The sequence below is a fragment of the Epinephelus fuscoguttatus genome, linkage group LG20, assembly GCF_011397635.1.
Source record: "Epinephelus fuscoguttatus linkage group LG20, E.fuscoguttatus.final_Chr_v1".
NCBI lineage: Eukaryota > Metazoa > Chordata > Actinopteri > Perciformes > Serranidae > Epinephelus > Epinephelus fuscoguttatus.
The window spans coordinates 27164846-27187062 of record NC_064771.1 but is presented as its reverse complement, the minus strand read 5'-3'; the positions used below and the strand labels follow the sequence as shown (position 1 = coordinate 27187062).

The 22217-nt window shown below is 41.3% G+C and overlaps 1 protein-coding gene across 1 annotated transcript in view; it reads right to left on the bottom strand.

Annotated features, from left to right (window-relative positions):
• prkcea (protein kinase C, epsilon a) overlaps positions 1–22217 on the bottom strand; it is a 27632-nt gene extending 5415 nt beyond the window's left edge. The window contains exons 1-12 of the mRNA XM_049564095.1: positions 22159–22217; positions 11314–11479; positions 11172–11206; positions 9414–9502; positions 8987–9116; positions 6209–6351; positions 5867–5969; positions 5011–5225; positions 3644–3817; positions 3391–3545; positions 3012–3150; positions 815–1003 (exon numbers count right to left, since the gene is read on the bottom strand). Of these exons, the coding sequence (XP_049420052.1) occupies positions 815–1003; positions 3012–3150; positions 3391–3545; positions 3644–3817; positions 5011–5225; positions 5867–5969; positions 6209–6351; positions 8987–9116; positions 9414–9502; positions 11172–11206; positions 11314–11369 (1428 nt within the window). The 5' untranslated portion in view covers positions 11370–11479; positions 22159–22217. The remainder of the gene's footprint in view (positions 1–814; positions 1004–3011; positions 3151–3390; positions 3546–3643; positions 3818–5010; positions 5226–5866; positions 5970–6208; positions 6352–8986; positions 9117–9413; positions 9503–11171; positions 11207–11313; positions 11480–22158) is intronic.

Genomic DNA, 22217 nt, shown 5'->3' with positions numbered 1-22217 from the left:
TGTTGTGACTACGGCATTCAAATGACTGTATTTCAGCGAGCTCTTCTCTTTGATTTCAAGAACCTCTTTTATCTGTTGCAACCAAAAAAGATTTTTTACATGTTTCCCGGCTCTGTTTCCTCATGAAGATGGTGTTAATGTTACTTTCTATTATTAAATATTTTCAAATAAAATCACGCCATCAGATCATTTGTGTGCACAAAAAGAAAAAAAAATATATTTTTCACAACTTTAGAAAAAGGTTAAAAAATCTTTTTAATCAAGCAACAGGGATGATATGTTTTTTTATCCAGCTCTTTCGAAGAGTCTTTCGTGATTGTGGAAATTCCTTTAGAAAGCGGTAAATGTTCATCAGATATTTATTTTTCATAAAACTGGATGCTTAGCTCTCTAAACCTGGAGCTTCATGTGACAAAGATGTCCAAAAAAAAAGCAATCTTTCAACCATTTCAGCCCGTTTTTTTTTTGCTTCCTTTGACTGCAAAATTACCACATATATGATTTTTAGAAAGGTTTTGTCGGAAGACATTTTTACAAAAAATATTATGTGTATGTTGATATGGTGAAGAAAAGGCTTACAAACTACATGGATAGGAAACAAAAGGCCAAGAAGCCCTCATTCATACAGTGCATTATCTGAGATGAAATCTACTTAATTTAATTATTTAAAATTAAACTATTCCTCATTTTGCCATGGACGCCTTCGAGTGCCTGCTGCAGAGGAGGAAATGTACCCATAAAGAGAAACTCTGATGAATAACCAAATAAAGACAGCACTGAAAGAGGAGTGTCATTGTGAAGAGGCGACGCATACCGCTCTGAGGATAGAAACAGCTTCTTTGCTGAGCCACACGGGGTAGAGGACGTCATCATGGAGAATCGACTCGAACAAATCGTCTTCGTTGTCGGCTTCGAACGGAGGCTGTCCAGCCATCATCTCATACATCAGCACCCCGAGGGCCCACCAGTCCACGGAGGCTCCGTACTCCAGCTCCTGCAGGATCTGAATGCGACAACGTGACACGACTCAACATGGAGGACAGGAAAATACAGCAACACAGTTCCGCTGGTGTACCTGACTGGAAAGCACTATAGACTCTGCAGAAATGCGTCGACACATGCTCACACCATAACAGCAAAGAACTCTTATCTGTAATGTCTGTGCACAAGAAATCAAACAATTAATTTAACTGAAAAACGTCTAATGTTTATCACCATTTGGATCCTTAAAACGACAAGCAAGGTAAGTTTATTTAGATAGCGCATTTCTGCAACAGGCCCGTTCAGAGCACCTCACATAAAAGATTTAAAGTATAGAAACCAAGTGCGGAAGAAACACATTATAGGAGGACATTTACAAACAGTTATTTAAGAGCAATTCATTCTGTTAAGGTGCAAAAAAACAAAAACAAAAACCATCAGAAGAATCGGCAGAAAAACTGAAATTATTACTTATATTTCCATGAACCTCATCAGATGTTTTATATATTAAAAATGAGGAAGAGATATTAGTGAAAAATATGCAAAAGTATCAAATGCAAAAGACAAAGTAGAATTATTTTCGCTATGACTTAAGGAAAAGAAAAGACAGAAAGAGGGAAAGATGAAATGCAGGAAAGGAAATAATGGAATAGGAACAAAAGAGGGGAAAAAAGAAAAGGAAAAGTCCGCTGAAATTTTTCCCTAAAACGTTTTAGATTTAGGTATAAAACGCATTCTACTGGTTTTCTGATTTTTTAACTGACATCCACCTGTACCTGGTCTGCACTGGTGTTTAGGTGGCTGGATGTCAGGTGGCATCTACATGAATGCCAGAGCCAAAGGCTTCCTGCCAGAATATTGCATTGTAACAAGATGATCAACGTTATTCACTTCACCTGTCAGTGGTATACATATATATGTATATACTTTTTGGGCCCGATCAAAGCTCTATGTGTGGTTTAACTTATTTTTATTGGACTGAATCTGCAAACCTCTTATAATACCAGATGGATGGATATCAGTACCGACAAGGCCCCAGACAGGATTTCTCCTCTGATCATTGGGAGCAATACGGTTCAGTTCAGTACGCTTTTTTTCTGTTTCCACTGTGAAAAGTTGTGGATGGTACCAAAGGGACCGTTCTGTACTGTCCCCATTTTTGGTCCCCCCTCTGTTGGGGTACCTAGCACACAGATCTGGTGCTAAAAGGTGGAGCTGTGAACACTGCAGTCTGTTGATTGGTCAGTAGAGGACGGTCACTCTGCTCAGGGCTGAGTTGTGGCTGGTTTTGAGGCTCATGTAACCACTGTTCATACTGTGGAGAGTTTTATTAGTAAACTGTAACTATAAAATGAAAGGATGTTTTGCTGCCTCTCACAGCAGCTGGAGTCTGAGAAAAAATAACTTCATTCACTGGGCCGACTGCTGGTGACTTTTAAGGTGGAACGTTAACTTGTAATGTTACTCAATGCATGAGGTGACGACATGAATCCATCAACAAACCTTAAATTTCACTGTGACACCTTTGACCATCACTTTAGTTTTTTTATGATATACTCTCTTAGTAATAAGTGGATCTTCAAGTGTTTATATTAATTTCGACCAGGTTATGTAAACTGCATATATTCTAATCCTCACTCAGAGAAAAACTAAGCGTAGTTCCTGTGGGCTCCAGCAACACTAAACCCCTGAGCTTGCCTGAGAAGGACTAAATGCACAAACCCACTATTTTTAAATATCCCACTCTCACTGCAGCCTGTTTTATTTTGTTCTGAAAATGTCGGCGTGCAGCCTCGTTCTGTGGACGATAAACGAGGTGCAGACTTCCATCTGTGTCACCGGTAATGAGGAAATACAGTGAGTGCTGGACAGAGCAGTGAGTGACAACAACCCCGCCCACATTTAAGAGCACTGTTTGCAGTGGAAACACTAGGGTCTAGGTACCATGTCTGAAGGGTTACTGTTGGTTCCAAAGGTACCATACTGAAAGTGTTTGGTGGAAACAGGGCTTATACCACGGTTGAGCTCACCTCAGGGGCGATGTAGTCTGGCGTGCCACAGAAGGTGGTGGTGGTCACTCCGTTCATGATGCCCTCTTTGCACATGCCGAAGTCCGCCAGCTTACAGTGTCCCTCTGCGTCCAACAGGATGTTATCCAGCTTCAGATCCCTGAGAGAGAAAGACAGACAGAGTGAGACTCAGCACCATCTGGTTTCCACCACAGTGGGCAAGTGAGCATGTGATGTAAAAGAAAAAGAAGTGAGAATCATCATGTAATGCATGTTGTTACGCACCTTCTGGTTTGTTCCTGGTAAGACCATTTGTGAAATTCCCTGATAGTCAAATTATCTCAGTTTTTCTAACAAGGTGTCCTTGGCTGAAAGAACATAAAAATAAGGAGGCGTTTACCTGTAGATGACCCCGTTGCGGTGCAGGAACATGAGGGCTGAGGTGACTTCGGCGGCGTAAAAACGAGAGCGAGGCTCGTCAAACTTCCTGGATCGCTGAATCTGGAACATCAGGTCTCCTCCGTTCACATATTCCATTACAAAAAACAAACGGTCCTGCAGAGACAGGGAGAGAGAAAGAGGGAGGGGTATGAGACAGAAAACAGAGATGAACTTTTACATCAGCATGCGTGGGTGCTGTCTTGTGGTCTTACTCGTGTCTGGAAGCAGCAGTAAAGCTGGGTGAGGTAGGGGTGTCGGCGGGCAAGGGCCAGGATGCGCTTCTCGGTCATGGTGCAGTCCACGTCGTCATCCTGCAGGATCACGTCCTTCTTCAAAACTTTGACGGCGTAAACTTCCTCCGTCCCCTTCAGCTCTGCCAGCATCACCTGGATGAGAGATAAAATATAGGAAGGAGAATTTAGTATGAAAACAGCATTTAAAAATTATTGTAAAAACAAGACAGCAGAGAGAAACAATAATTTGGTTCTTCAGTTATTTGGATAAAACAAGACATCTGAACATGCTCTTGGGGAAACTTGAGTTGACATGATTAGTGCATTAGCTGACGAGCTGACGACATGAATCAATCAACACACCTTAAATTTCACTGTGACAACTCTGACCATCACTTTAGTTTTTATATGACACACACTTTTACTAATGAGTGGATCTTCAAGTGTTTATGTATATATTAATTTGGCCGGGTTATGTAAACTGCATATATTCTAATCCTCACTCCTGTGGGCTCTGGCAACACTAAACCCCTGAGCTTGCCTGAGAAACAAATTAACCCAGCAGCTAGCGAACTTCTCCTCTACTCATATGAAGCCAGGGACAACAGCAACATTTAACAAAGGTAACGTTACAAAATTCGGCTCCATTACAACTCACAAGGTTCACTGACAAAACAACTGTCTTATACTGAACACGTTTTCCAAACAAATACAACATGCTAACGTTATTAGCACAAGCCTATGGCATTTTACATTGTATAAATTAGCCTAGCAGCGAGCAGAGATTTCCTCTGCTCATATGAAGCCAGGATAAATCACACACAAGACTTAAAATGGTCTGCGTCGCCGCGATGTGTAGTTACATTTCTGGGGAGGTGCACGTCATGCTACTGCGTAGGCTCTACGTTGTACGGTGTTGATTTGACGCACACATATAAATTCCGCTTAAGACGCTTTGAGGCTCACTGCAGCTGAGGGGATCAGCTGACGATATAAAAACATTGATTAGTGCAGCTTTAATGTTATCCATAACTGTGAGGCAGTGTTTTGTTTTAGTTAGAATAGAATAAGACTAGGAAAAAGTCTGGTTACTGTTTGGTATGGCACGTAGTGAAATGTAATGTGTGAAAACAGCTGCCTCCAAAAAACATAACCGACATGTGAATTGTTCTATTCTGGTCCCTGATATTCCCTGATGTCTCCTGATAATTTGGCAGCTATGAATAATGGAAACCATGATGAACAGGGTGCTAAAAGAACAACAGAAAAACCTGTTTCAATTATGAACATAATGAGCTGTAAACAAACAAACATCCCCCTCAAACGCCTCCTCTGTGTCGCCGCACCTTGCCGAAGCTGCCTTTGCCGAGAACCTTGATAAAGTTGAAGTCCTTGAGGCTCCTCCTCTGGATCTGTCCGTTCTCCCTGCCTGCCGAGGAGGAGGAGGACGAGGAGGAAGAGGAGGTGGTGGAGGAGGAGGAAGAGGAGGAGGAGGAGGAGTGCTGGGGTCCCTGCTGGTCGAGTGACAGCGCGTCCTGCAGGCGTTCTAACTGTGCCAAGTCTGTGGGTGCCAACGGAAAAGCAGATCAGACATCAGCGAAAACAGGCTGACTGTCTTTTTTGCTGTCAGTTCATTATGCAAAAAAATATATGTATATATATATAAATATATATATATTTTTAGAAATGTTGTTCATTATTTGTTACTGATTACTTTTCAATAAACTTGATGATGATGAAAAATGATGATCACATCCTCTGTTGAAACCTGGGATGACTCAGTTACAGCGTCTCTGACCAGGGTGATTAAATAGCAGTCGTATTCATCAACGTTTGGCTCCACAAATCAAAAATGGGAATCCTTCCACAAAGAGAAAGTTAACTTTTATATCTCGGCTTGCAAAGTGTGAGAGGACGATGACTAACTGTGACAACCAAATGGTGGTGGGCGGTGGGGGATAATTCTTGGATAATGCAAGTCTTATATATACACAAGGACAATAACACATTCAACCACTTATTTCTTAAAAGAAGCGACAATATTATTACTGAAATGGAAATGCTACCTCTTACTGGTAAAATTAACACATTAAAACAGCATGCTGCTAAGAACGCATCTCACAGAGCTTTGAAATGTCTGCCTGTTTGTGTCAAATCCATGATGGTGTGTGTGTGTGTGTGTGTGTGTGTGTTCAGTGTTACCCTGCTGGGAGGGGGAGGTGGGGACAGCTGGCTGGCTGAAGCTGTTCTCCTCAGTCTGGGAGAGCTCAGGAGGAGACTGGGGAGGGTCCTGCCCTGGAGTCAACTGCAGAGGGAGAGAGACAACATGACCGTTGCTTTGGGCTACACTCTTAAAATCGTGTACTTGAATCATGGGTCAGGGAGTGGAAGCGGTTTCTCAGTTGAAGCGTGCATCAGTGTCCACAGAAAACTCAAAACAGTTTTAAAAATCACATTATCTCAAAATTAATGAAAAGAAGACCCTATTGTTGAAATAAACCCTTTCTAATGGAAACATCTTTATTTGAGAGAAAGGCTTGTTACCTTCCTCCTGCGCTGTGCGGTGTTGGAGATCTTGTCAGGTGTGACTCCCAGGTCAGACAGGACCTTAGCGATCCCTCGGGCGTCCACACCGCAGTTAGGAGCTACATTGGTCTCACACCGCCTGTGCACATTCATCTTACACACTGCACAGCAACAGAAACACACGAGAACGGTTCAGGTTAAAGAACAGGTGACAAGAACTGGCTACCCTTTTGCTAAGTCCCGCCCCCAGATGCAGACTGACCAATCACAACGTAGCATCCAACCAGGGTTTGACAACAACACGCGGCCAAGTGTGACAAGCCCCTAAGGACTGGTCCTTTTCAGCCCTCTAAGAGGACTCAGAGCGGTGACTCAGCATCTTTTGCCCAACTGTGAAAACTCGGGAGATGGTCTGAGTTTGGTTCGCTTCAATTGTGCAGTGCAGTTCGCTTAACCTGTGCCTTGAGAACACAAAGCACTCCAGGTTCGCTTTGCTCTTTGCCGTTGTATTCAGACCTCTAGATCACACACTGTTGACCTGAGACGCTTGGAAAAAACAGACGAAGCCACATTGGCCTGTAACGCTTGCAAAGATGCAGGACGGGGAGTAGTTTGGTCCAAGGAAGATACTGCATGTCTCCAGATGTGGAATGTAGAATACATCAAGCGCCTTCAATTTTAAGTTAATCTCAAAGCGAGGGGCTTCACAACCACACGGCAGTGCCGAGTCAAAGTAAAAACAAAACTATGTTAATATATATTATATATAGTGTGAACAGAAAGAGGACCGAGAACCCATCAGAGCTGAAACTGACCAGAAAATGAACAGAAAAGAGTCTCAGTTCTTTCCCACCGCAGGAACTTTAATCATGTACCCAGGATTTTGAAAAACCTCTGTGCGTTTCCACCGAAATTACCCGGGGAAAAAAACTTTCCCTCAACCCCAACCTTTCCCTAAAAAAAGTACCTAGTAGGGGGGTAGGACTTTTCAGATCCCCCAGAATTCTTGAGGGGCGGGGCTGTTTGCTGAAGAACGCTGATTGGTGGAACACACACTTGCAGCGATCCGCACCTCCTTGCCAGTGTGGCTGCAAACTTTATTTCATTTCTACAAGCTTCACTTCGTTCATGTTTTGATCATTTGGAAAATGGAGCAAAAGAAGAGAAGCTACGAGAAGTGGACGGATGATGAGGTTCAGGCTCTTTTGAGCGTATTTGCCCAGGAAGAAATTCAGCGGGACTTTAAGTTGGCGACTCGAATTGATTTAAATACGTTTTCCGTGCAGTGGAAACGCAAACCACACCAGGAATTCTTTTACCCAGGTTAATAAATTCCTGGAAATAAAAGTTCTTGGAAATGTCGGTGGAACAAGAGCTACTGTCGGTTCATTTGAAAGAGGACTCAGTTCTCTTTCTGGTCAACTTCAGCTCTGATGTGGCTTCAGTCCTCTTTCTGTTCACACTATAACCTGAATACGATATATATGCAGTGGGTTACAAAGCCCCTCGCTTTCAGATGAACTTAAAATTGGAGGAAAACCTTAGAGTTGATGTATTCTACATTCCACATCTGGAGACGTGCAGTATCTTCCGTGGACCAAACTACTCCTCGTCTTTCGTCCTTGCAAGCGTTACAGGCTGACGTGGTTTTGTCTGTTTTTTCAGGCGTCTCAGGTCAACAGCATGTGATCTAGAGGGCTAAATACAATGGCAAAGAGGTACAAGGTACAGCTTAAGCAAACCGCAGTCGGTCTGAGTTCTCTTGGAGATGCTGAGTCACCGCTCTGAGTCCGTTTAGAGGGCTGAAAAGGACCAAGTGTGAAAACACCCTTAGATAAAGCGGGATATACTGCATATACTGTCATTCTCAGTTGGATTTTATTCGTAAAAAAGCTCTGTGCAGTAACCTGAAGCACTTTTTTATTTAGAGTTAAGTGAGAGAAGGTCTTGTAATCTGGTGAAGCTTTTGAGAAAATGTAAGTTATTGAATAATGTTTTATAATGAATATATAATTGAATTTTCCGTGAAAGAAAAGTTGCAAAAATGTCTGTGCATGCCGTCAGTTACAGTGCAAAAATCGGAATAGGTCAATATCAGATTCGGCAGGTCAGACTTTAAAAAAATCGGAATGGGCCAAGAAAACCTCAATCATTCATTAAAATAAATTAATTCCAACAACAGCTTTTTCACGAGTGAAATCTTTAAAAAAAATAAATAAAAAAATCAACATTACACTTTGGATCCATTCCCCGAAAGATATCAAAGTACAGGATTTATATTGTAGACTTTTTATAGACCTGCAACTCCTGATTATTTTTAGTATCAATTAATCCGTCCATTTTTTTCAATCAATTACCAGGGTGACGCTCGAAACTATTGAATTATCAGAGAAAAGACACCGATCCAAACATCTGAAAATGGAATTAATTTTCCTAACGATTAACTGACTAATTGTTTCAGCTCTACAAACTATTTTATTTTAATAACAGAAAATGTTTATACACCTAGTGACAGATATTCTCCAGGTACAGGTGTCAGATAGTGTGCACTATTTTATTAAAAAACAGCAGAATTATTTTTCAAATGTTAGAAAATCCTTTGAATTTAATTCCCAGATCTGCTGCAGAAAGTATTAGCTTGTATTTATTGAAACACTTGTCTTTTGTTGATCACAGCCTTTGAATTCAAGTACATGCACATTTAGGATCCAAGGAGGCTGCAAAAACACGAGCACCCCTATATGTGTCCAGTGTGCGCTGCTGATGCTGTAAACTCCCCACTGCACGTGAACTCACCTTTGCACTGCAGGCCCTGCCTCATGAGGCCCCACAGCAGGGAGCCACAGTGGTCACAGAAGGTGGGGACCTTGTAGTTGTGGATACTGAACTTATGGGGCATGTTAACACTGAACCGCTGTGAGCCCACCTACGGAGGGAGACACACACACACACACACACACACACACACACACACACGGTGTTACAAAGAGGTCACTGCTGCATTATCGGCGGAATAATGCATGTGGCTCAAGTGTTAGTACACAGTGTACACACGTTACCTTTGGTGAAACAGATTTATTCACAATAGGTCTGAATGGTGAGTGTCTGTATTCTGTTCTTCCTTCATGTTTTTTTTTAATTTTTTTTAACAGATAATAAACATTAAAAAAGGACATATTTGTCTGAGCTTAACATCCTCCATGTGTCCTGTCTGCATGTGTACCTCCTCAGGTGTGTCCTCCTGCTTCTTCATCCCGGCACACTTGGTGATGATGAGCTCATGGCAGCGCTTGTGGACGACACACGTACACACTGGAAGCAGAGCATCAACATCGGGCCTTCACAAATGTCGTTAACTTCAGACAAGACAGGTTTACATGATGATCAGTTTGGCCCGCATTATTTGTCTACCGATATGTGATGTTATCACTGTGTGATGTACTGTACTGGGAAGAATGAAAGCAGTCCTGGTGCACCTAGTGATGCATCGATTTGATACACTGATTTAATATCCGTGCCAATGCTGACCTTATTAAAGGGGTCGGGGAGCGGCCGAGTGGGACTGACCCACATTAAAAGTCGATATAAAAATGTGACAGCACAATCTAAACTTTCTAAAACAACATAATAAAAATCTACAAAAGCCTGTAAAGAGTGTCGTGTAGCTGCCACAGCCTCTCCTACATACACACACTAGATACTGCAATTTGGGACTGTACCAAACAGTTCATGCTTCATTCATAAAGTTGACATTTGAATTCTAAATCAACTCCAGAGCGCTGTAAAGTCCTGAAGGCAAGATTTATCAAAAACGACAGGTGTCATAATTTTTTTAAATTCTTTTATCTCAAGAAATATTCTGTGTCAATCCATGTGTGTTGCCGCTTAGCTGCACTCGCAAGACAAAACATTAATATCGAACAATCCCGTAAAACCTGCATTACTGTAAATTCAAATATTTTAAAATGATTTTTTTCTACATAACCTGCTGAGTGAGCTATCAAATGATTGATGAAGTGTGTAGGCCTATCGTCCGTGGGGCAGATGTAAAGCTCTGGGTAGCCCTGCACTAACATGATCAACTTTTTCGTATTTATCAGACTGAATATTTACAGAAGAAGGGAAAGATATCTGTCGGCCGTGATTGGTTGTTCCTCGTCACATGACATGCGGTGCATGCTGCTGCGTTCCAGAAGTTAAACTCTGTTTATCCAACGCACGTCTACATTGTAACAGTGAATTTGAGGCTGCAAGAAACGCAGCATGTGTATGGCCCCTCAATCTAGAGCTGCTCCCTGATAGTCGACCAAACGTTAGTCAACCAGAAATGTCATTAGTCGGCAAGATTTCATTGGTCACTTAGTCTCAGAAAAACAAACAAACAAACAAAAAAAAACAATCCTGTCAAACTCTGTTAGGAGCTGCGCCTTGTCCAAATAAATCAAGACCTATGGATGGGGCATCAAGAGAACATTTCTCCACCTGTATGTGATGCACTTTCACTAGATTTTATCAAAAGACTGCTCGTATTTCCGCCCTTACGTGCAAAATACTTGGTGCACTTGTGGCAACGAGCATCGTCAGCATTGACTCTAGTGAAGTGTAACCAGACTTTTGAGTGTAAACTTCTATCAGCCGCTGTCACTACTACGGTCTTGAATATTTTAGCCCTGGATCCTGTTTAATACTGGATTTCTGTGTCCATCCCTACAAATGAGTTTAGTAAACACTTTGACCTCCGCTGAATTTTTAGGATGTTTGTGTTCACTGAAGAAAAACTTGCATTTTACTACTATTAAGTATCATAGTGGATGTGGTTGGTGTGATGTAGGTCATCTGTGGCTCTGGGTGAAGGTGGCTTGAGGCCAAATCACAGCCGTCATTCAGTAACACGTTATCTCTCTTGTGTTCTCGAGCTTGAATAATAAATGACGTGCAGCGTTACTTGAGAAATTGGAATCTGCCAGAGAAAGGTACTCACCCTGACACTGGTATCCCTGCTTCCCCAGCACGCCCCTATCAGATCACACACACACACAGGAGTCAGCATTTCAGCCAGATTACTTTAATGAAACACAACAGCAGCTCAGACCGATATCTGTTTGTGTGTTTGTGTTTCCTACCAGATAAAATCCCTGCAATGTGAGCAGTAGGTTGGTTGTCTCAGGTAGGTGGCCATGAACTTGTGTCCATTGACTTGATGAACGCGTCTTCGGACGGCGCCCTGTCGCCGGCGAGGACCGATCCTCTCTCGAAACACCCGCTCCTCGTTCTCATTGGTCCCCGTGGCTGTCGAGTGAACAGAAGACAAGTTTATGAACAAAGAAATACATCTGCAAAGAGACATTTCTGAGCTTTTTGAGCCCCTGGGTGAGTTTTAGATTAGGGATGTGTGTTACTGGTCGACTAGTTGATTAACTTTGCTTCCCTCGCTAGTTGGCAGTAGAAATCCTAATCAGTTAAATCTATTTTTTTAAAACAATAATTGAAGAAAATGCTGTTGAAATAATCAGGCACCTTTCTTAAAGGTTGTTTTTCCTAAAAAAAAATATTGTCATAACAGGGTTTTTCCTGTATGGAGAATTATGAGGCGGCTGTCTCCGTCAAATTTCGTCCCGCCTCTACAAAGCTCTGACAGGAGTAATCATGGAAAACACTATTTTCCAACAAGCGTTGCACTTAGTAGAATTCTGTCATGTGAAACAGCGATTGCAGCACAATGTTGATGTTGTAACGCTGTTGTCATGATCACAGTGCATCGGGAACAGCGCTGCCAAAGCTGCCAAAGAAGAAGAAAATAGCGCTCTGGTTTGGAGTGCAGCAAAGTAAGGCCAACAGGGTTTCCACCACAACAAAAAAGATCCCTAAAGAAAAGAAAACTCCTTCTCACTGCCGTTCCGACGAAAGTTTTATGTCGCCATTTGGAGATTATAAATGCCGCTGCAAACTGCATTTGGACTCAACATTTGTGAACGCTGCTCCAAGCATGTTGTGTGTCTGAACACCATCTTATACAAAAAATACAACGCTGACACCTGTGAAATGTAAGGAAATAAAGTAGTCTTTTTTTAAATCACCTTTTTACTGACTAAACAAGATATTACTTCATGACAATACATGAGAACATGACCGTCACATTCAATTTAAAATAGGAAAGTTAAATAAGCAAAATAAACGATGTAAAAAATTAAAGGCTTTTTTATGAAAGTGTCTTGGAAATTACTTAAAATACAATTATTTTTAAAATCTGCTTTAATGTTTTAAAAACAGGAGGGGATCTACTTTTGTATTAATAATATTCAAATATTATTTTGTTTACATATGGCACAAAAACAACAGAAAACTGCAGGAATTCACATTACAGACGCAGCTGATTATCCATGTAACAATTTAGCACCAGTTTACAGACAGTTGTTATTTTTTCAATCATATAATTGATGGAAATCCTAAAATACATTGCTTGTCCTTTATCTTCCGTAACCACTTATCCTATTGGGGATCGCGGGGGGGGGCTGGAGCCTATCCCAGCTGACACTGGGCGAGAGGCAGGGTACACCCTGGACAGGTCGTCCGACTATCGCAGGGCTGACACATAGAGACAGACAACCATTCACACTCACATTCACACCTACGGACAATTTAGAGACACCAATTAACCTGCATGTCTTTGGACTGTGGGAGGAAGCTGGAGTACCTGGAGAAAACCCACGCTGACATGGGGAGAACATGCAAACTCCACACAGAAGGGCTTCCTTCGCGGATTAAGCCAGGAACCCTCTTGCTGTGAGGCGACAGTGCTAACCACTGCACCACTGTGCCGCCCTAAAATATGATATAGTTGTTGAAAATTGTGATTAATGATTTCAAACAGCTCTTACAACAGACGCAACATTTTTTCTCAGGCAATGTAAAATCTTTCTGGTTGACTGTGCTCAATTTTGACTGTTTTCTTACTTTTATACGAGTCGACCAGTCCAAGTCTAATCTTCCGTTTAAATGTCAGGGAAATTAGTTGTCAGGAACATCCCTATTTTAGACTCACACACATAACAGTGATATTTTCTCAACACCCATTGATTTTACTTCCTGAGACGCTTTGTACAAATAAGGATGATTTGCATCACATTGCTTGAGATGTTTAATCATTCAACGGCCTCTCATCTTCCTCCCCTCCCTCCCTCTTCCTCACAAACACCCCACACCTACCAGAGGCCTATGCATACGTACGTGTCCTTGCTATTTATACTTTCATGTGTGGGCACTAAAACGAAGGACAGCATATTAAAATACTCCTCCTCAGCGAGCACCATCCAACCAGCCGTTCCCTTCCTCTCCGCATCTCCCCGGAAAGATAAATGCTTTCCGAGGGTAACCTTAAGACAAGAGAACCACCTCCACTCTCACTCCCACACACACTCCTTCTCTCCGAGCTCCTGTCCTAGTTTGCCTTTCTTTAACGCTCCCTCCATCTCTCTCTCCTGGGTGCGTTATAGATGTGGTTACTGCTGAGTTCGATTACAGACAGGCTGTCTAGGGACTCTGAGAGTGTGTGTGAGTGTGAGTAGGAGTGTGTGAGTGGAAGTGTGTGTTTTTCTGTGTGCGATGGTGGTGTTGGTGAGAGAGGGGAGACGGCTTAACAGGCCATTAGTGGGATCACTTTGTTTTACATAATACATCATCCATCTGTCCTGGACGCACACATACACACACACAGGCATGCTGACAAGGAGGGGCGATGAGGCATAACAACAGTTAAGAGTGATCGTCGTGGAGACAGACGTACTCTGGTTCAGCTGAGTGACCGACTGGGAGACGGCCGGACAGAAGATGGTAATTGGACACAAACATGTAGAAGACCAGCAGACAGTGGAGACAGAGGAGATGAAGAGCCGAACTGCAGATGGTGACATAAACAAATATGACATAAAAACGAATGACAATTCAACCGTGGCAGTAATCCATCTGCTTGTCAAATAACAATGTGTAAAAAAATCTACTGAGCCTGAAAAAGACCTGTGATGCTCATTTTTGCATTTTGGGTTTCTAGTAGAAGATGTTTCCATTTTTTAATGGTCAAAAACACCACATTTTTTTCATACTGTCTGAGCCTGGTCTGCTATGACTGGTCAGTGTTTCTGGGTCTTCCGTATCTCAGCATCTCTGCATTGTCATTTCAGCTGAGGAATGAGTGTAAATGAATATAGTGGCACATTTTATTGTTAAAAAAAAAAAAAAATCACCAATAAAAGCTAAATCTTTACAATCTATCATGTTCCAGTGTTAATATGATCCAAAATCTGCGAGAAATTAACATCGTACCCACACACAGGCATGCTGACAAGGAGGGGCGATTAGGAATGACTGTAACAGAGAATAGCGGCACTTTCTACTATGAAAATAAATCACCAATAAAAGCCTCTCAACCAAAATGTTCATAACTAGACATGTTCTAGCAGGAATCTGATCCGAAATCAGGGAGAAATTAACAAAAATGGCAACCAAGATTACATGTTCCCTGACGTTAGCTAGTAGCTTGCGTGTTCCTTCACCTGGGGAATGAGTGTAACACATTATAGCGGCACTTTATACTGTGACAAAAACCACCAATAAAAATCTTTTCAACCATAAATGTTCCAATAAGAATCTGATCTGAAATCAGGGAGAAATTAACAACACTGGCAACCAAGATTAAATGTTCCCTGACGTTAGCATGTAGCTGTAGTGTTCTTGCAGGTTAGGAATGATGGAACAGAGAATAGCACCACTTTCTACTATGAAAATAAATCACCAATAAAAGCCTCTTAACAAAAATCTTTTCAACCATAAATGTTCCAATAAGAATCTGATCTGAAATCAAGGAGAAATTAACAACAACGGCAACCAAAATGAAATGTTCCCTGACGTTAGCTAGTAGCTTGCATGTTCCTTCACCTGGGGAATGACTGTAACAGAGAATAGCGGCACTTCATACTGTGACAAAAATCACCAATAAGTCTCTTAACAAAAATCTTTTCAACCATAAATGTTCCAATAAGAATCTGATCTGAAATCAGGGAGAAATTAACAACACTGGCAACCAAGATTAAATGTTCCCTGATGTTAGCATGTAGCTGTAGTGTTCTTGCAGGTTAGGAATGACTGTAACAGAGAATAGCACCACTTTCTACTATGAAAATAAATCACCAATAAAAGCCTCTTAACAAAAATCTTTTCAACCATAAATGTTCCAATAAGAATCTGATCTGAAATCAAGGAGAAATTAACAACAACGGCAACCAAAATGAAATGTTACCTGATGTTAGCATGTAGCTACTTCTAACAGTGTACTTACAGCTGTGGAACGACGGTAATGGATGATAGCTGCACGCTTTACCGTAAAAAATCACCAATAAAAGCTTCTAAACCATAATTTTCATAACCACACATGTTCTAGCAGAATCCGAAATCAGGGAGAAATTAACAAAAATGGCAACCAAGATTAAATGTTCCCTGACGTTAGCTAGTAGCTTGCATGTTCCTTCACCTGGGGAATGACTGTAACAGAGAATAGTGGCACTTTATACTGTGACAAAAATCACCAATAAGTCTCTTAACAAAAATCTTTTCAACCGTAAATGTTCCAATCAGAATCTGATCTGAAATCAGGGAGAAATTAACAACACTGGCAACCAGGATTAAATGTTCCCTGATGTTAGCATGTACCTGTAGTGTTCTTGCAGCTTGGGAACGATGGCAATGGAGGATAGATGCAGATTCCACCATAAAAAAATCACCAATAAAAGCTTCTCAACCAAAATCTTCACACCTAGACATTCAACAGGAATCTGATCTGAAATCAGGGAGAAATTAACACTAATGGCAACCAAGATTAAATGTTCCCTGACGTTAGCATGTAGTTACGTGTAGCAGTAAGGCATGTTATGATACCAGGGGTCTCATTTATAAAAACTGTGTAGGCACAAAACGAGACCTGAAAGAGGTGTACGCCACTTCCCATGCAAAAGTTGTGATCTATGAAAACAGACTTGATGGGAGAAACTCTGACCCATGCTAAGGAACATTTTGGAGATGGGAAATTGGCGACGCAGACGTGAGGTGGAAACCTGGTTGTAGCAACTGTCGAATATTTTTGGACACACGCCATATTTGGCTTTATGTACATTTTAAGTATGGAATCTACGCATTGTTTTAGAAATGAGACCCCAAAAGTTTAGTAGTTGATACCAATGCCAATGAAATTCCATGATTCGCAATGCCACAATCTGATACCACAGAAAAAAAGCCAAAAACAAAACAATAAATGCCACGTACTTAAACACACATATTTTTTATCAAAAATATTCAAATTGAAATCAATTTGCATTTTATTATTAATCCCAGATGATCCATCTTGAATGCAAAGCACTCATCTATGTAGGCTAATTAGATTTTGTTGGCAAGTAAACATATATGAACACACAGCCTACAGTCACATATTTCCTCTCCACTGTTTTGTTCACAGGGGTTACTTTTACACACGTTTACTTTATTACTTGAAACTTCAGCCACATTTATTATCTGAATATCTGACGTTGCAACATTATGACGGAAAATAAGAAAAAGCACAATAAGTCTCTTTTAAATGAATGAATAAAACAATGAAACGCTGAATTTTCTGAAGACAAACAACTGAGTTAGCTGTACTAAAAGAAAAAGAAGTGGTTCCTGAACTCATCAAGATTATGGTTGTGTTAGAGAGAGCGGCTTCAGAAATGACATCCGTCTATCAGGCAGTCATCCCAAAAATTACAGAATTAGATTGACAGAAATGTGAAATAAAAAAGATGATATTTATAAATCTGAAGCAGAGGGAGCCTTTATCCTGCCGGAGAAAAGGAGGGTGAGATGCACTTGTCATTCAATCTTCAGGCTTGAGAAATAGCAACTAAACACTGGTGGTCCTTTTGCTGATGATTCTGGTGCAATTTCCAGTCTTTTCAAGACCTTTTAATGACTGGCTTATGGATATTTTTATTCTTATTTATTTTGTGTATTTTTCGCTATTATGTCTGTAAAGAATGTTATCTTATTTTTGAAAAGTGTGATATAAATAAATAACACACATTATCATTTTATGACAATTTGAAGGAATCTAAGGCTGCTTTCAGACCTAGAGTTGTGTTGCTTTGGTCCGAATCAGGGGCTAATTTTGTTGCACCGTTGTATAATTGCCTAGAGTTTGTTCGTGTTCTCACGGCAGCATTTACAAGCGGATCAGATCAAATGCCTTGTGTGAGAAAGCTGCTCTTGACTGGTCAGAATTTCCATGTGGGAAAAATCCAGGAAGTAAACAAAACATTGAAAAAGAGTACACTTGCAAGATAAACGTGACACTTTCTAATGTCTCAATGGAGGGACAACTACGCAGGTTGATTTTAGCGCTGCTCATCGTGGACTATATTGCTGTCATTGTTCATTTTAGTCAAACCATACAGTTTGAAAACGAGGCGCAGCTCCAACTAGAAAACAATGTTTTGATGCATTGGATGTGCTGAATGTGCATATTAAGGCAGTACAGGAGGAGGTGCACATTAATAATCCTCCAGGACTGTAACATGCTCATGTTTAACCCAAACAATGTGTCATGTGACTGCAGTTGGTTCACATCCAGGTCGCAACACGTTCTCACCACAAACGAACCGCACCAGAGTTCGTTAGTGACCGGACTGAGACCACCTCTTCAAGAGGGTCTTGGTCCAGTTGTTTTGGTGCACACCTGAGTGTGATTGCTGTGTTCACACCTGCCCAAACAAACCGCACTTGAGGGGGATTTATACTTGTGCGACAGACTCTCCGCCGTAGCCTACACACATGGCCTACGCAGTTGTGAGCATTTATACTTGTGCGGAGGTGTGTCTGTGTCGCTAAGTTACACCTCCAAAACACTAGTCAACGGTGGAGGTTTCTGTGAAGTGCTGTAAAGATTAGTTGATTCAATACACACATTAAACACACATTAAACATGGCTTAATAGAGACAATTTCAAACACAAGTACACAAATCAGCTTCACTATAACTCGCAGCATTCACAGACAAACACTTCACGTCTTTATTTGGACACATTTTCCCCACAAATACAACATGCTAATGTTATTAGCACAAGCCTATGGCATTTTACATTGTATAAATTAGCCTAGCAGCTAGCCGACTTTTCCTCTTCTCATATGAAGCCAGGGACAACAGCAACATTTAACAAAGGTAACATTTCAAAATTCGGCTCCATCACAACTCACAAGGTTCACTGACAAAACAACTGTCTTATACTAAACACGTTTTCCAAACAAATACAACATGCTAACGTTATTAGCACAAGCCTATGGCATTTTACATTGTATAAATTAGCCTAGTGACGAGCAGAGATTTCCTCTGCTCATATGAAGCCAGGATAAATCACACACAAGACTTAAAATGCTATTTTTGTGGAGGCTTTATTGTCTTCACAATTTATCGTTTCTTATCTGTGAAATTAAAGTAAATAAAAGCTTTGTTTCCATTGAGGGAAATGGTTTCAGCTTACAGAAATAGACAGGAGGTCTGCATCGCTGCGCCGCATAGTTACATTTCTGGGAGGTGAACATGAGGCTACAGCATAGCCTCTGTGTCAATGTAGAGCCTATGGCGAAGGTACAACGTCGATTCAATGCAGAAGTATGAATTCCGCCCTAGTGGGCAAATGAACTTGAGTTCGACTGAACCGAACCAAACAGGGTAGGTGTGAATCTATGTGATTTCTAAAGATACAGTACTTATAGGTTATTAAATTACGTAAGTAAAGATACCGCATTGAAAAACAAAAAGCTTTTTCTTAAGAAATATAATAAAATGAAGTGTTCAGTCACAGAGGTTACTTTTTAAGCTTTGAGGAACGTGGAGAAAATATTTAAAGGGAACAGACACGGATAAAGAAACAGAGGGAGAGACTGCAGATGGTCAGATTAGGTCAGATTATTGTTTTTATTTGCTTCCTGAGACCAACAGATGTATGAGGAGAGGAGAGGAGGAAAAGAGGAGAGAGGGAACAACTCCTTCCAGCCTCTGAAGCCGCACAGAACAGATTGCAGCAGGGGAGAAAAAAAAAAAAAGAAGAAAAAGAAATCTGCTAAAAATACCACGTCTTCCTCTGGTTCTCACCCTCCATCTCTCCATCCCTCCTATCAGCACACACACACACACACACACACACACACACACCATTTGTTTTTATCAGCATACATTAACATGAGCACTCATGCCAGCTGAACTCTGGGGAGGAAGTTCAGGAGTGGGTGGGGAGTGGGTCGTGAGGTCACCACAGAGTGTCCAATCATCGATGAGGAGGGCAAGACACTGACGCCTGAGTCTACATATGTGTGTGTGTAATCCGTGGCTCAATCTCACCTACTATTTTAAGAATCTACTCCCTCTCTCTTCATATGCTCTCTCTATCAGTCTTTACACAAGAGTAACTAAACTGCTGTGATGTACTGTTGCAATCCCCCCCCCCCCCACACACACACACACACACAGTATATACATATACATGCACACTTTCACTGGAAGGCAGAGAGCAGTTTCTATTTATATCCAGGTGTGAAGATACACAGGTGCAGGTGAAAACTTCTCTTATGGGGCAGCATGTGAGTGAGTCAGTGGATGTGTGTGGAAAAGGCTAGTTGAGAGGGATATTCTGGATGATTCCGTGTTTAATGGAAACAAACAAATACAAGAGAAACCAGAGGAGGAGAAGAGCGAGGAAAACGCTCTATGAATTCTGTTAAGTGACTTTCTAGGAAAACAGGAAGTAATCTTTCCATCGCACACTATGGCCTCAGGCTTCACTGCAGTGAGCTGGCAGTGATAGCAGGGGATATGTGTACGGAACGTTATGTTAAACCTGCAATAACTGGAGTTTTCTCCACTTGGGGGCAGCACACAGAAACAGCTGTGAACACAACACTGACATATCATCAGATATTGATCTGGTGAAGATGTTGGCAAACAGTAGCCTATTTACACATCCTGCAGTTACAGAGCAACATTACCATTCATTAAGGGCCATGTTTGTGTCCAGTAATCAATCTCTTTTAGCTCTGTTTTTGGTCTCTACCAACTACAGAGCATTGGCGGATTATGAGCCAATGGGCCCCTGGCTATTGCTATTTGCTTTGTTTGTTGTTGCTCTACAACTCTTTGTGTCTTTTTTAGGTTGTTTTGAGTCTCTTTGCTGTTGCTTTATTTGTTTTGTAGTTATTTTGTATCTATTTGTGATCATTTTGTGTCTATTTGTGGTCACATTGGGTCTCCTTGAGGCCACTTTGTGTCATTTTTTGATCATTTTCTGTCTGTTCTATGTTGCTTTGTTTATTTTGTAGTCATTTTGGGCCTCCTTGAGGCCGTTTTGTGTCTCTTTGTTGTTGCTTTATTTGTTTTGTAGTTATTTAGGGTCTATTTATGGTCATTTGGTGTCTCCTTGAGGTCACTTTGTGGGGGTTTTTAGGTTGTTTTGTGTCTCTTCGTTATTGCTTTGTTTATTTTGTAGTTATTTTGTGTCTATTTGTGGTTGTTTTGTGTCTATTTGTGGTCATTTTGTGTCTCCTTGAGGTCACTTTGTGTCATTTTTTGGTCATTTAGTGTCTTTGTTTGTTTTGTAGTCATTTTGGGTCTATTTGAGGTCACTTTGTGGGGGTTTTTAGGTTGTTTTGTGTCTCTTCGTTATTGTTAGTTTATTTTGTAGTTATTTTGTGTCTTTTTGTGGTCTTCTTGTGTCTATTTGTGGTCATTTTGGGTCTCCTTGAGGTCACTTGGTGTCTTTTTTTAGGTCATTTGGTGTCTCTTTGTTTATTTTGTAGTCATTTTGTGTGTTTTTGTGGTCTTTTGTGTCTATTTGAGGTCTTTTTGTGTCTATATGTGGTCATTTTGGGTCTCCTTGAGGTCACTTTGTGTCTTTTTGTGGTCTTTTTGTGTCTCTTTGTTTATTTTGTAGTCATTTTGGGTCTTGTTGAGGTCACTTTGGGTCTTTCTTTTGGGTTGTTCTGTATCTCTTCGCTGTTGCTTTATTTTGTAGTTTGGTACTTTTTTCTATCTTTCTGTGGTCATTTTGGGTCTATTTGTGGTCATTTTGGGTCTCCTTGAGGTCATATTAAGTACTTGTTCAGTACATGTTAACTCAAGTGACATTTTGCTGCTGAAGGCCAGGGAGGCCCCAGGTTAGACCTGTTCAGTAATCCCTTTATGCTCCTATCTGTCTGTTTAGCTGCTAAATGCTCCACTATGTTAACCAGCTAGTATCAAACTTTGTCCGTCTGCTGTTTGGTGCTGAGCAGAGTGAGTATTTAGAGCTTTCTTTTTCTTCTTTTTTTAAAAAAATAGCTGCCTGCTGCAGCCAGAACAAGGCTAAGAGAGTGGTAGGAATAAACCAAAACATCCATCTATCCATTTTCATCCGCTTATCTGGGGCTCGGTCTTAGGGGCAGCGGGCCACGCAAAGCACCCCACAGCAACACTTTCTAGCTCCTCCTAAGGGACCCCAAGGCATTCCCAGGCCAGGTGAGATATGTAATCCCTCCAGCGTGTTCTGGGTCTGCCCCGGGGCCTCGTACAAGTGGGATGTGCCTGAAACACCTCTAACAGGAAGCATCCTGATCAGGTGCCCAAAACCACCTCAACTGACCCATTTTGATGCAAAGGAGCAGCAGCTCTACTCCGAGCTCCCTCCGAATGTCTGAGCTCCTTACCCCTATCTCTAAGGCTGAACCCAGACACCCCACGGAGGAAACTCATTTCGGCCACTTGTATCTGCAATCTCATTCTTTCCGTCACTACCCAGAGCTCCATATCAACTTTAATTCATAACTGTACTTTCCACCAGCACATGCCACCGTCTCTACAAGTGTTTTGATGTGTGATTCCTTTGTTTTCACTAGTAAAATAGTGTGTTGTTGTGGTTTTACCTTCAGTGGAGGATCCGGACAGATCGATGACCACGTACACCTTCCCCTCTGGCTCTAGG